At 34.2% G+C, this 13,606-nt stretch overlaps 1 protein-coding gene across 1 annotated transcript; it reads left to right on the top strand.

Moving 5' to 3' along the window:
* Window positions 1-636: 636 nt before the first annotated feature.
* On the top strand, window positions 637-11,895 carry LOC105222275 (protein phosphatase PHLPP-like protein). The gene is made up of 3 exons (XM_011199512.4): window positions 637-1,064; window positions 6,415-6,568; window positions 7,231-11,895. The coding sequence occupies exons 1-3, from the start codon at window positions 894-896 to the stop codon at window positions 9,786-9,788; spliced, it is 2,883 nt and encodes a 960-aa protein (XP_011197814.3). The 5' UTR covers window positions 637-893; the 3' UTR covers window positions 9,789-11,895.
* Window positions 11,896-13,606: the final 1,711 nt, after the last annotated feature.

Below are 13,606 nucleotides of genomic sequence, written 5' to 3'. Positions count from 1 at the left end.
AATATCTTCACGAAATTTGTCACAGATTCTTGTTATACCCTTATATCTCCGAATGTATTGCTTAGATCGTCCCAATATACGTTTTCAAATTTGGATATATGAATGTTTCATATACATAGTTGCTGAACGTACCTGTGAAGGGCTTTATAGCTTGGGTGCATCCGAATTTATGTTTTTCTTGTTTTCTGTTTTACACATTGTGACTATCATAAAGTCAGTGAGAGAAATATCAATATCAAATACCTCTACGCTGTCAAGTTAATGTCTTTTGAGTGAAATACAAAATACATGGTTTTAGATACAGTAGTATCGAGCAGCTATAAGGTAAAAAAAGAGACTTGGAAGCAAAGCTTGGCGTGTATTTGGTTTTCTTATCCATGCACTATTGCAACGCAAATAAAGAAGAAGAGAGACTTAGAAGTAGGAACTCGAAATTGAAGAATATAAAAATGAAAAGCTTGAAAACACTTGTTTTATTTTTTCAGTGCATCTTCTTCTTTGCTTGTGCCTTCCGTTTTCCACCACAAAGTGCTCATCAAAGTTAGCTTGGCAAGGCAGGTGTATACAAGTGCGTACTCTTCCAAGCGTAACTATTTACCTCTATACATTTTCAGTAAAGTACGATCAGCTGAAAGACTTGGAAGCACAAAAAGTGTTTCAAGAAAGAGAAAATATAAATAATATTAACATTAATAAATAAATAATTAATAACTTATACTCGTATACATTCTCCTATTTTTAAGGCATAATATAGAGGTGTTTTCCGTTAAGTTCAAAATTGTTGTGTTTCAAAAATATTCGACATTCAAGAAAAAGTGAATTGTGTGTGATTTCGAAATCGCTGATGCGTGGCCATTTAGTTGTTGCGAAAACAGTAAAGTGCCTCAAAGAAAATGATTAAATCTGGTAAGCAGAAGGCTTGCATCGAAATGACGGGATCAAAGTTGAAAATAAGAACAAACACTCTGGAGCAGTCGAATGTTAAGGGGTCAAATTTAAATGAAAAGAAACTAGGCTACGATGAAACTCAACTTGGAGGAAATATATTAATCGGAAATTATGATGTAAGTGTTGGATAAAAAAAATAAGAAAACTACTTTTATGGATATTGAGTAATTTCACGGTCTGTTGCATTTTCTTGCTACATCTGTTGTTTTTATTTTACTCAGAAGTTAGCAATTGCATTATCCTTTCTTACATAATTTAAATAGTAGTTTGATGAAATCGGAAAACCAAACAGTGCTTTAATAAAAGGTGATCAACTCTTTGTTGTTTTGTTAAGGAGCCCAGAAAAATAAAAATTATGAGGTACATTGAAGAACTACCGAAAATACCTTGACGAATAAGAAATCCATTATTTTTCTAATTTAGTAATCTTTAGTAATCTAAATATATATCGCGTTCTATAAGAGTGATTGTGTTATGGTAAACTTCATTTCACAATTTTTTGATTGGTTGACTCAGTGTTGATTGCGACCGCGTCTAAGATGAACACCACCAAAGTGGAAATACGCAATATATTACATATTTTTCTGAAAATAGCGAAAACGCAAGCCAAGTGGCTGAAAACGTGAATAGCGTTTATAGTCCTGATATTGTTGTAGACAATCATGTGCAATTTGGGTTTCGTTGATTCCGTTCAAGTAATTTTGATGACAAAGATGCACAACACTCTGGAAGGTCAAGTGCCGAAAATATCGTTGATAATATAATAGAAGTCGTCTGTTTCGATTGCCATGAGCTAAATATTGCACAAAAATCCGTTTGGAGTTATCTAAATAAGGTTATATGCAAAACCAAAAAAAAAACTTTATACAGGTATATGGATGCAACACGAGTTATTTACTATGACCTGTCCTCTTCGACAAAACAATTCAATTCGTATTGCTAATAATTGGACCTTTGCGCCCATTAGGACAACGCCAGATCGCACATATCGATAGTGACTCACCAAAAGCTCCAGGAACTTGGTTTAGAGGTTCTAATGCATCCACTATATAGTTTATTGGTGGAAAATTTCCCTCGAAAGGAGAAGCATAAGAAAATTGACTGTCTCAGTTTTTTTGCCAATAGAAACGTGGGTTTGTACTATAAGAGTGATATTATGAAATTATGTACTTTCAAACGAATATGGAAGGGCTGAGTTCGGGTGTAACCGAATATTTTATACTTGTGACATTTTTAATAACCAAAGCCAGTAATATACTTTATGGTGTAAAACGTCAACCTGAGAATCGAAATCCAAACAATTTTATATATATATGCATACATAGTTCATGTACTACTGTGATCAAATTGGAAGGGTAATTTTATCCATTTCATTTTCTTCAAAGTAATCCCCTCCCGCTGCAATACACTTATGCCAACGAATTTTCCAGTCATCATAGCACTTGGAAAAATCCTCCGTCGTGATGGCCATCAGAGTCTTCTTCGATTAAGCTTTTATATCCTCAATTGATACAAACTGGAGTGGTCATGTGAATTTGCTGAATAGCCAGAAGTTACACGAAGGTAAATTAGGCGAATGCGATGGTTGCGACACGATATTAGTTGAAAATGGGGCTAAATGATCACAAATAACCAATGCAGTATGAGATAGTGCATTATCGCAATTCTTTGTTCAATAAATACAGACACAGCATCGAAGAATTCACTTTTAGAGCCTCACAAAATGACGCGTATCTCAAATACTAATGAATATTTTGACGTGAAATGTAGCATAGATTCGAAAATCGAGAATATATCATGTAAATGGCCGCCGCTACAGTTGATTGTCATTTGAGCCGTTTTTATGGCATTTTCCATCACTTTGGCCAGAGCTTTCGACGATAGGTCCCCACATTCTTGACGGATATTGTCTTTACGAGCTGCAAGAGTCTGAGGCTTGTTGACATAAGCCCGCAACTTCAAAAAGCCCCACAAAAACAAGTCTGCAGCGGTCAAATCAGGCGATCTTGCTGGCCAGTGCAAACCGCCAAAAACGGGAGTTTACGCGCTCGGGAAATGCATCCTTCAGCATATCGGTTGTGGAACGGGCAGTGTGTGCCGTTGCACCGTCCGGTTGGAACCACATGTTTTCCAATCCCAATTCATCAAGTTGCGGCAAAAAGAACTCGTTGATGATTGCTCTGTAGCGCTCACCACTCACAGTAACCGTTTGCCCCGCGACGTCTTCGAAGAAAAAAGGTCTGATGACTCCTCCAGCGAAAACAGCACACCATACAGTGACTTTGAGCGGGTGTAATGGCTCTTCGTGGGTTACACGCGGATTTTCAGTGCCCAGAAGCGTAAATTTTGCTTATTTACGTACCCGCTAAGATGGAAAAGGGCCTCATCACTCATGATTATTTTTGATGAAAAATCATCTTCCTCTTGGTGTTGTTTAATGATGGCTTGAGCGTATGATAAACGCGATTGGCGGTCAGCAGCTAACAGCTAATGCATCGTCTGGAGTTTGTACGGAAACATCTTCATTGTACTAAAATTCGCTGTAAAAACCGTCGACTGATACCCATTTGCGTGGTACGTCTTACAGTCGATGACGACGGCGCTTCCATGACAGTTGGAATATTCTCTGCTGAACGTCTACTCCGGGGTCTGCCACGCCTGGCAGCACCTCGTGTTGTGCCAGTCGCGACCAGGAAATCTGCGGCGAAAATCCAAAGTCACCGCCCGATTGTTGGTCAAATAAATAGTCACCAATAACACGCGTTCTGGAGCAGTGTAGCATACCATTGTTTATTTACGTGTATTTCGCATGTGTTTACTACACAAATGTCCAAACAGAACTGACATTAGAGGTCAATTGCAAAATTTATAGCATCTTCTGATAGGAGAATTACTTTTACGCCACCCTGTATGTAGTATATGGAAGTTGAGGTAGTATCGACCAGATTTTATCTATTATATTTTCCCCAATACCACATACTATTAACATGTCATATACTAAAAAACCAATCATATAAAGTAAAAACAGGCGGATGTTCGAAAATCCTGATATTAGTTATTTAGGGGTAAGTCAAGTTTTTATTCAAATTTATCTATTTTAAGCACAAAGATACACTGTTATGAGTAAAACACGCTCTCTCATTTTCATTGAGATAATTCACATATTGGCCGATATATGCGGTACAAAGTCACCCGGAAGTTCGATTAGCTTTATATTAGGTATGTGGGGACTAAGGAAAGTACTGGTCCGATTGAACCCATTTTTGCCATGCAGACATACCATCATCAGAAAAGTACTATCCCTGAATTGAATTTCAATTATATATCTCACACATTCACCGATATTTTCGATCAAAAGTCAGCTATAAGTACTGGGGTGCAAATATTTGGTACAAAAAAATTTGGTCATAAAGTGGCATACACTAAAGACATTATTCGTGCAAAGTTCCCGTTATATTAATTGCTTCTTGGAAAGTAAAAGAACTAAGTGGATTTTAAAAATTTGCTATATGGGAAGCAGACGTGGTTGTTGTCCGATTTCGTAATATGAATATGCTCTCATAAAGCCTTCTCATATCATCTTGGAGGTAAAATTTAATGTTTCTGGCGTATTTAGTTACTGATTTATAGCGCGTTTACTACTTTATGTGTTTTCGATTAATGGTGGTTTGTGGGCGTGGCAGTGGTCCGATTACGCCCATCTACGAACTCGACATTATTTTGTATTAGGAACTCACAAACCAAGTTTCATCGAGATATCTCAATTTTTACTCAAGTTATAGTTTGCACAGACGGACGGACGGACAGACAGACAGACAGTCAACTTGATTTAAATTTCTCATGTCATTCTGGTCATTTATATATATGATATATCCCTATATCTATCTCGATTAGTTTTATGTGATACGTACAATCGCTAGGTGAACAAAACTATAATACTCTGTAGCAACTGGTTGCCAGAGTATACAAAAGGCAACTACATAGTTATCAAAAAACAACGGTGCTTATTTGACCAAATCGAAATATTCTAAATAGCTGAATAAAACCTAAAATGTAGGGCAAAAATAATGTATGTTCGTATTACGGTTTTCAACACAACAGCATTTGGGTTGAAGTTATGAATTTCGGTATTATGGTTTTAACTTAACCAACAAAAAACATATTCGGTTGAAGTGTTGACAAATCTCAACTTTTTTGGTTTTACGGGTTTCAATTCTGGCCCAGTGAGGTTGACTAGAGAATCAAAAAATGGCAACTGCTAAATAGCAGTTAAAAGTAAAGATTAATGAAATTATTTACGGGAAATATTAATATCACTGAAATGAACTATTTTATTTATAATTTCAACTATTTTCAATCAGTAATTTTTTGAAGCGTTTTGCTTCTCTTCAGCCATTGGTGTTATATCTACTATGCACAAATATGGTGTTCATAATATTTAAACGAAGGTTTTGCAACAATCATAGATATCGAAGGTTGTTTCTGCCTAAAGTTAAAATCATTTAAAATGCATTCTTGATAACTACCCGCAGCAACGAAATGGAGAGCTTGTGGTAACCTTCCTTCATTTCGTTTAGTAAAAAAAAAAATGATTTCTCATTTAAACGAAAATAACTTATAAATCTGCAATAAACATTATTTAAAAGCTACATATTTAATTGTCTACAAAACTTTGGCTTACTTGGGGTTGGGAAGTTTGAACGGATTTGAGTGATCACGAAGGTTTTTTCTTATGTACACCACATCAGTTTTGACCCTAAAATTTTTGTCATCACAATATAAATCAGAACGAATGTCCCTTTGAATAATTATTCATCCTTTCGTGAGCAATAACTAAATCAAATTGTTTTGATTTTTCGTTTCATTTTGCGATTATAATGTTAGAGGCTAGAAATTAGCAAGACAATTTTGGATTGCTAAAACCGAAAATTTAAATTTTCTAACACGTAAGATAAGATTTTTTGTGTTGTAGTCAAGGGGTGTAGGGGTCAAACCGTTATCATTAACTAAAATTACAAATAAAGCTGTACGAGATGGAACTTTTTTTACTTTTAATAAAGATTCCTTAAATACATCATGTACTTCTCAGCACGCAAAGTTTTCCTTCAGATCGTTTGATCTGAAGTTGAGTTGCTATAACTTATGTAAATACAACCGAATGGAGTGGAAAATAGCAATAAATGTTAGATACTACAAGATATTGCTCTGAATAGAATCATTGGGGTTAACCGGCCGCTTCAGTTATAAATATGAAATCTATGAACTTGATATTGGTCACTCCAACCCAAGGATTTTCATTCTATATAAGTTTTAAGCTGGTGGTACTACTGTGTTTAATACACATGAATTTTGCATGAAAATTAACCTGGCAACGCTCTCAACACCATCGAAATATATTTCCTATTAAATTAATTTGGTTACCAGAAAAGACTCCAAAATTAATCTCTATATTTATTTTCTTTTTAGTTTTTAAAAGAATTGGAAATCACTAATAATGGCATGGATATACTTGATTTGAGCTCTTTGGCACAACTTGAGACCCTCACTTGCAATCATAACAAATTGAAAGAATTGATAATGAATGGAAAAAGTTTAAAAACAGTAACGGCAAGACACAACAGTAAGTATTATTTATTTTTTATTTTAAGTAGAGAGGAAAGCCGACTATTTAGTAGATCATGTGTAAGATCCGGTTCCAGCTCATTTGTTATAACATGTAAAAAGATTACCGGGTGCATCATTATAATTTGACTTAAAAAGAGTAGGTATCGAGTTTTGTATTATATGTAAAATGTTTTGCTTATTACGGGGGCTGTAAGGGAGGAATAGGATTCTTTATTAGCGACCCATAAATATTTAATTGAAATAGATTATCTCCCGCTTTGAATCCTTGCTTTCATGTTAATTTATGGAGGGTTAATGTGTGAAAAATTTAATCCTCTTTTTCAATGGTGTTAGAATTTCAAAGAAATACTGTGAAAAGAATGACTATTGAGGACCATTCAAAAAACACTCACTAGATTAGAAGCAAAAGTTGAAAATTTCATCGGCGAACCTCGTAATTGCTATTGGGCGCACTAAAACTAGACTTTGTTGTTATTTTCAGAGGTTCTTTTCTGATTCTAGGCGCTTTAAGCAGACTTCTGATGGTGGTAGTTAGCATTCTTTTTTCGAATTAGATAACACTGTCTGTTATATAGATTTGCTTGTGGGCAGAACTCGCACCTCAAGCCATCTTGGAACAGTTTATTTTCTATAACTAACTTTATTCCTCTTTCGCAGATCTCGCTACAATAAAAGTGCTATCTGCGCCAACTCATCTTGTAAATATTGACATTTCATACAATGATTTCGAAGAACTACCAGATTGGTTGGGAGCCTGCTATAATTTAGAGAGTTTACATGTCGAACACAACCGTCTCTGGACCATTGACAACATATTCGCTACAGACGGATTTCGCAAATTGCATACATTCAGTTTGGCCTACAATCAGCTAACAACCTTGAATGTTTCAACACTAATTTTCGGCGCCGTTGCAAATTTATACTTGCAATGCAATAAATTGCAAAAGTTGCCAGACAACTTCTTTGCCATCACGCATAAAACACTGAGACTGCTGAATGTCTCGTGTAATAACTTGTGTACGGTCGGGGATAATCAAGACATCAAAGATAACTGGTGCTTGGAAGAGTTATATCTCTCGAATAATAATCTGAATGAGAATATATTCTCAACTTTTGTGGGTGCGAGACAGTTACGCATCATACACGCAGCTTATAATAATATACGTGAACTACCTGAAAATATTATACGAAATTGGACTGATTTAGAGGTGCTCGTCTTATCGGGGAATAAACTACAAAATCTACCGGAAAATATTTGCGTGCTCACGAAATTGGAAGTTTTACGTTTACATTCGAATCTGCTACACACAACGCCAAGTCTTACGAAATTAGCGAATTTGAAAGTATTGGATTTGGCACACAATCATTTGGATCACGTAAATCTCTTGAGTATTATGCCAAAGAACATAAAATACTTGGATCTGTCATGCAACCTACAATTACAATTCGACGAGCGACAAGTGCAGATGTGTCAGTCTTTGAAGAAAATGAGCTTAGTGGATGTGAGCGGTAAAAATCGCGCTTGCTTGCCCACAAACAAATTGGCGGAAATGAAAGATAGTAATGTCTTGCGACAACCCTGGATGACCGGATTTACCGAGACGATTGGGAAATGTCGAAAATTATTAGTTAAACAAATACGTCTGTGTAATTTCGCTGAAGATGAAGGCCTTTTTGGTATGCTCGAATCGGCCACTCTGGGTGCACTCAACACGACATTCGTTAATTTGGTGCCACAAATATTATTACACGAGCGTAGTGTCAAAGAAACAGCTAAAGAATATATGAAATATACATTATTGTCGGTCTATCAGCGCTTGGCAAGTGAGAGAGGCTGTGAAGATATGCATATTGCGCTGTGCCACATCACCAAAGAGAGTGCAGGATTCAAAGATTATATGAGACCAAAGCGCAGTAAACGTTTCATTTTACGCGTCGCCAGTATTGGTAATATAGAAGCGCATGTTGTACGCAAAACGTCAACAATTTGCCTGACAGGTGACAGTTATAATACGACGTTGTCACAAGCCGATAATATTAAGGACTCAGCAAATGCGCTCATCACTGATCCCACAATACACGAAACGTTTTTAAGCAACGACGATGAGTTCTTAGTGATCTGTAATGCGAACATTTGGCGTGTTATGGATATCGAACGCGTTACACAGGAGATACGACGTGAAGAAAATATAGTTTTGGCTGCCAAACGTTTACAAGATATTGCACAAAGCTTCGGCGCTGATGAGAATCTGAGCGTTATAATAGTACGTTTCAGATATATCGGCACCGATGTGGATGATCTGTTGAAAGAGCTAAAGCAAACGGTACGCAAGAATCCCATCACACAAAATATGAACTGTGATGATAAGCACTCGATCGGTAGTCAACGTCTAATTGGTCGCTGTTCACCGCGTCAAGTCTTAATGGGCGCAATGCTGAAAAGCGATCGTTCCTCGCCGAGTGGCCAAAGCGATCAAGTGCAAAATTTTCTGAATAAGGGTGTAAACGGCGAGGAATACGCCTTTGCAACCGAACATGTGCTAGAAGAGGACGATGATGAATTGGAAATTTTACACGAAACCGATTCAGTGCTGTCAGAGGAACAATTCAAATGTTGGGAATACATGTTGGAACAAAATACACAACTACTCTTCGACAAAGAACTAAACACAATATCCAAATCGATAACAAAAAATCATAATAGTGAATTGCCGGCGGAACTTAATATCACTCTAGATAAAAGTGAATATAAGGAGAGTAATTTAATAAAAACTTTTGGCAATCGCTTTATATCGCATAGTTCGCCGCAACTGTTGTATAGTGAAATTAAAAAACCGCTTACAACATTTGCACACAAACATCAGGAGAAACGTCAGCAGCAGCGTCAACAACAGCAGCAACAACAGAAACATCAACAGCAAGTATCTTTCCTGTCAAAACACTTCGGCAGCTGTCGTTCATTTCAAACGCAATCCCGTTATAATCTCTTCGAATCGAAAAGTCAAAATTCGGTTAATGTTGGTCTCAACTCGAAGTGGAGTGGTGGCCCCAATGCTGCCTACTTTGGTTCATTACAACGTCTGATGCCATACAATTTGGAATATGATTTCACAGTTACACAGGATCGCACAGCGTTCAACGAAGAAGATGACGAGTATGATGAACAGGAGGATCGCATGAAAAAATATTGGGGCATAGCGACTACAGAGCTCTAGATGTACATATATTATCTATATGTGTATATGTCCTAGGGTGTTCGTTATTTTCCAAGTTCGCGTTTTTATAACTTTAACTGCGCGTACCTCTTAAAAGAATGTTTTTATGAAAAAAAATTTGCAGATATTTAGCTTGATGCAAAACAAATCTTTGAAAAGGGTTGCCATAATAAAAAGAAAAAGTTACGTCTCATTCTTATATAAGTAATATTCGGTGCATACTTTTCAATTCAATAAAACAGTTTTGACAACTGCTTATGTCTAATATCACTAATATGGTACGAGTATTATCAGCTTAAACGCTCAGCTCGAAGTGTATTCGAATAATTTTGAAATTAAGTTCATCTACTGGGCGATGAAACATTTTTTTATATCTATATTTTATTGCATAAATGATTAAGTAAAAGTTTTAATGAATCCCTAAAAATCAAGTACCTTGATCATAAAATGATACTATAACGATGACCTGTTGTTACTACTTACAAATGAACCATGATTATTTTTATTGAAAATACATTCATTAAGAAATATAATAAAAATAAAAATCAGGCACAGTTTTTGTCTTTACTACTTTAAATATTTCGTAACCATTAGAAACTTAAATAAAATCTTAAGTTCCATATACTCACTAATCAATCAATCTAAATTATTTGATTTTAATGTAAAATCACATTTGTTAGTTGTGAAATCGAAGAAACTTAAACGCAACTTTTGTGTCCAGGAAAGAAATAGTTTAGTTTGTTTTTAAACAGCTTGCACCCAAGATCAAATTTGAATAGGACTGGTCCATTTCAACTGGGAAATCTTCATATGTGAATTGAACTTTTTTTCTGCCCATTTTTACTATTGTAAAAAAATTAACAAAGAGTTTGCTTTAAATTTTGAGTTGTGGCCATTTTGGTTACTGGTTTGGGTATGAAACGCATCAATGCTACACTTTATATTACATATATAAAAAGACCACCGGCACCGTCACTTCACTGCAGAGAACTGTAAACTCGTATTTCACTTCGTATTGGGTACATACTAATAAATAGGTACACCAAAAATCATGTTTTGTAACCTCAGATACTCAGCTAGGTAATGTTAAAATAGTTGCGGAATAGCTTTTGAAATTTATTATGTTATGTATTATAAATAAGTATTTTAAAGGAAATCGAAATGTTTATTTCCTAATAAAAAAATATTAAGAAAAATAATAGATAAACGGCAAATTAATGTGCTAAAATTACTATTTATCATACATAATACATAAATTGTAAAGTAAAAAATACTATTTAAAAACTTATTTATAATGATCAAAACCCAACCCACTGATAATTGTTGGAAACAAAAACAATATAAAAATTAAAAGCTCGTATCGTATGTATGAATAAAGAAAATAAGCTTAAGAAAATTTTCTATAAATAATCATAATTATCGAGAAAAGGTAATAAAATTAAACAACTTTAAGTGTTTAAATATGTAAAATAAATGTATGTACACAAAATATAAAATAACACTTTTCAACCTTGTCACACTAGAAATATACCATACAATACTCATAATATTTTACTTTTCAACCTTATCACGCTAGAAATATACCATACAATACTCATAATATATAATTTTCGGCCGAGTTCGAAAATCACCAAAACTATTTTCGTTTTCTAAATAGTTTCCAAAAATGATTTTTTCCAATGAAAAGATGGTTAATTACAATAATATTTTATTTATGAAAATCTGCTCACCAGTTTAAGTAAATGATATAAGGCTTATTAAATTTCCCATTTTCGTATATTATTACGTATTTTTTGCAAATAAGTTAGCTTTAATAATTTGTTCAAAAATTGTATCCATAAATATTTTCTACAATATAAGTTTAAAAATTTACCATTTTGCAAATTAAAAAAAAAACAGAATAAACTGTAATTCCGGCTTCACTGAAGTTATTTAGCCCTTCACAGCTGCTTTTCTTATAGCACAAAAGGGTCTTTATCTTGATTTTGATCCGTCTTTTTGTATGACAGCTATGTGCTAAAATGGTCTGGTCTGATCACTATATTTAGAGATGTTAGCGTCTTCTTGAAAAATATAGTGGTCCGATATTGGCGAACCGACAAAAAAAAAAGATTTCAGATCGATAATTGAAGGACTTGTCCCCGTTTATACAGACAGACGGACATAAATAAATCGACTCAGCTCGTCATTCTGATCGTTTATACGTACATATGTATGTATATAGTATATCATATTTAATAGGGCCACTGACTAATATAAACTTTTCGGGGTATAAACAACATAAATACAAAATATTAAGTTTTTTTTTAAGTAAATAAAAAACACCAATTGCTGTATATGATGTAATTTTTGAAATCACTGTTCCCTTAAACAGAATTAGTTATTTGGTGATAACTCTATTATAAAAGCATATTTTTGTTTTTTTTTATGTGCTTATTAACTCTTATTTCACCTTATCTGAAAAAGTATAAAGAGAATTTTACTGACTGATTTGGTTTTTGAAACAATATATTAGTAATTTTAAAAATCTATAAGTAAATATATAATATATATGCAAATAGATGTAAAGCTGTATAAAGTAAGTGTTTACAAAAGATATTAAAAAATTTAATTGTTGTTATTAATTATAATGTACTTAATGATGTTAATAATTAAAAACATTAATTGTTATCAATAATTTTTAAACCAGAAAACTTCAAATTTTTAAAGAATGTTAAAAAAGAAATTAAAAAAAATTGTTTATTATTATAAATTAATATACCCAAAAATATAATAATTACTATTAAATTAAGAAAATATTTTTCAATGGTGTGTGTAAACATTGTGACAAAAAAGTACCCGGATATTATAAATAAAACACAAAATATTAAATTCAATATTTACTTTGTCGCCTTCAAAGTAATCCCCACTATGTGTAATGCACTAATGCCATTCATAAGTATTTTTTAGGATGTTCTTGAGCTCCTTCAGCGAATTTTGATTTATCTGCTCGATAGGCTGAAAACGGCCTCCACGGTGCAGCAATTTTAGTTTGTGGAACAAGAAAAAATCACATGGTATCGATGGTATTTCATTGGTATTTCGGTGGTATTCATTGCGTTTTTGTCTTTAAAATCGGTCATAATCGCAATCTTTTTGAAAAAGATTCACTTCTATCAAGATGAGTCGAGCAAGAACGCGTTTCATACCCAAAATATCCACAAAAACATTCGAACGGACTTGTGAGATATGTCAAGCTCTCTTACCATCTCTCTAATATTTGCCTGACAATTTTCAAGCACCATTCCCTCACTTCTTTAATATTTTCATCAGTTAAAGAGGTCGAAGGTCGTCCAGAACGAGGCAGGTCTACAAAGATATCACGACCGTCTTTGAAGGCTTTGTACCACTCGTAGACTTGTGTTTTTGATGAAACTGAATCATCGTAAGCATTTTCCTACATTAGCAATGATTCCGCACACGAAATTTGATTAGAAATACAAAATTTGAGACAAATTCGATATTTCTATGCATTTTAGATATCGCAACGCACTACTGTGGTGTGCCGACTTAAGCAGTTGCTTAAATAAACTGATGACAGATCGCGCTTATATTTGGCATAGTAATTAAGGACAGTCCTACCAACTTAGAAAAATACATTTTTTTAAATATTATTAACTCGGTTAATTTAATTACTATTTCCGGGTGATTTTTTGTCATAATGGATTTAACAAAATTTCGACGCTGCACTGAGTCCACATTTCAGCTATGCACACTTTTCCCAGTGCACCCAAAATTACAAACCTTTATTGCTTAGACAATTAGGAAAAAAGTAAAAA

Source organism: Bactrocera dorsalis, chromosome 1 (genome assembly GCF_023373825.1).
Source record: "Bactrocera dorsalis isolate Fly_Bdor chromosome 1, ASM2337382v1, whole genome shotgun sequence".
NCBI classification, from domain to species: Eukaryota; Metazoa; Arthropoda; class Insecta; order Diptera; family Tephritidae; genus Bactrocera; species Bactrocera dorsalis.
The sequence above is the reverse complement of the archived record's forward strand: the minus strand, read 5'-3'. Positions and strand labels throughout refer to the sequence as shown.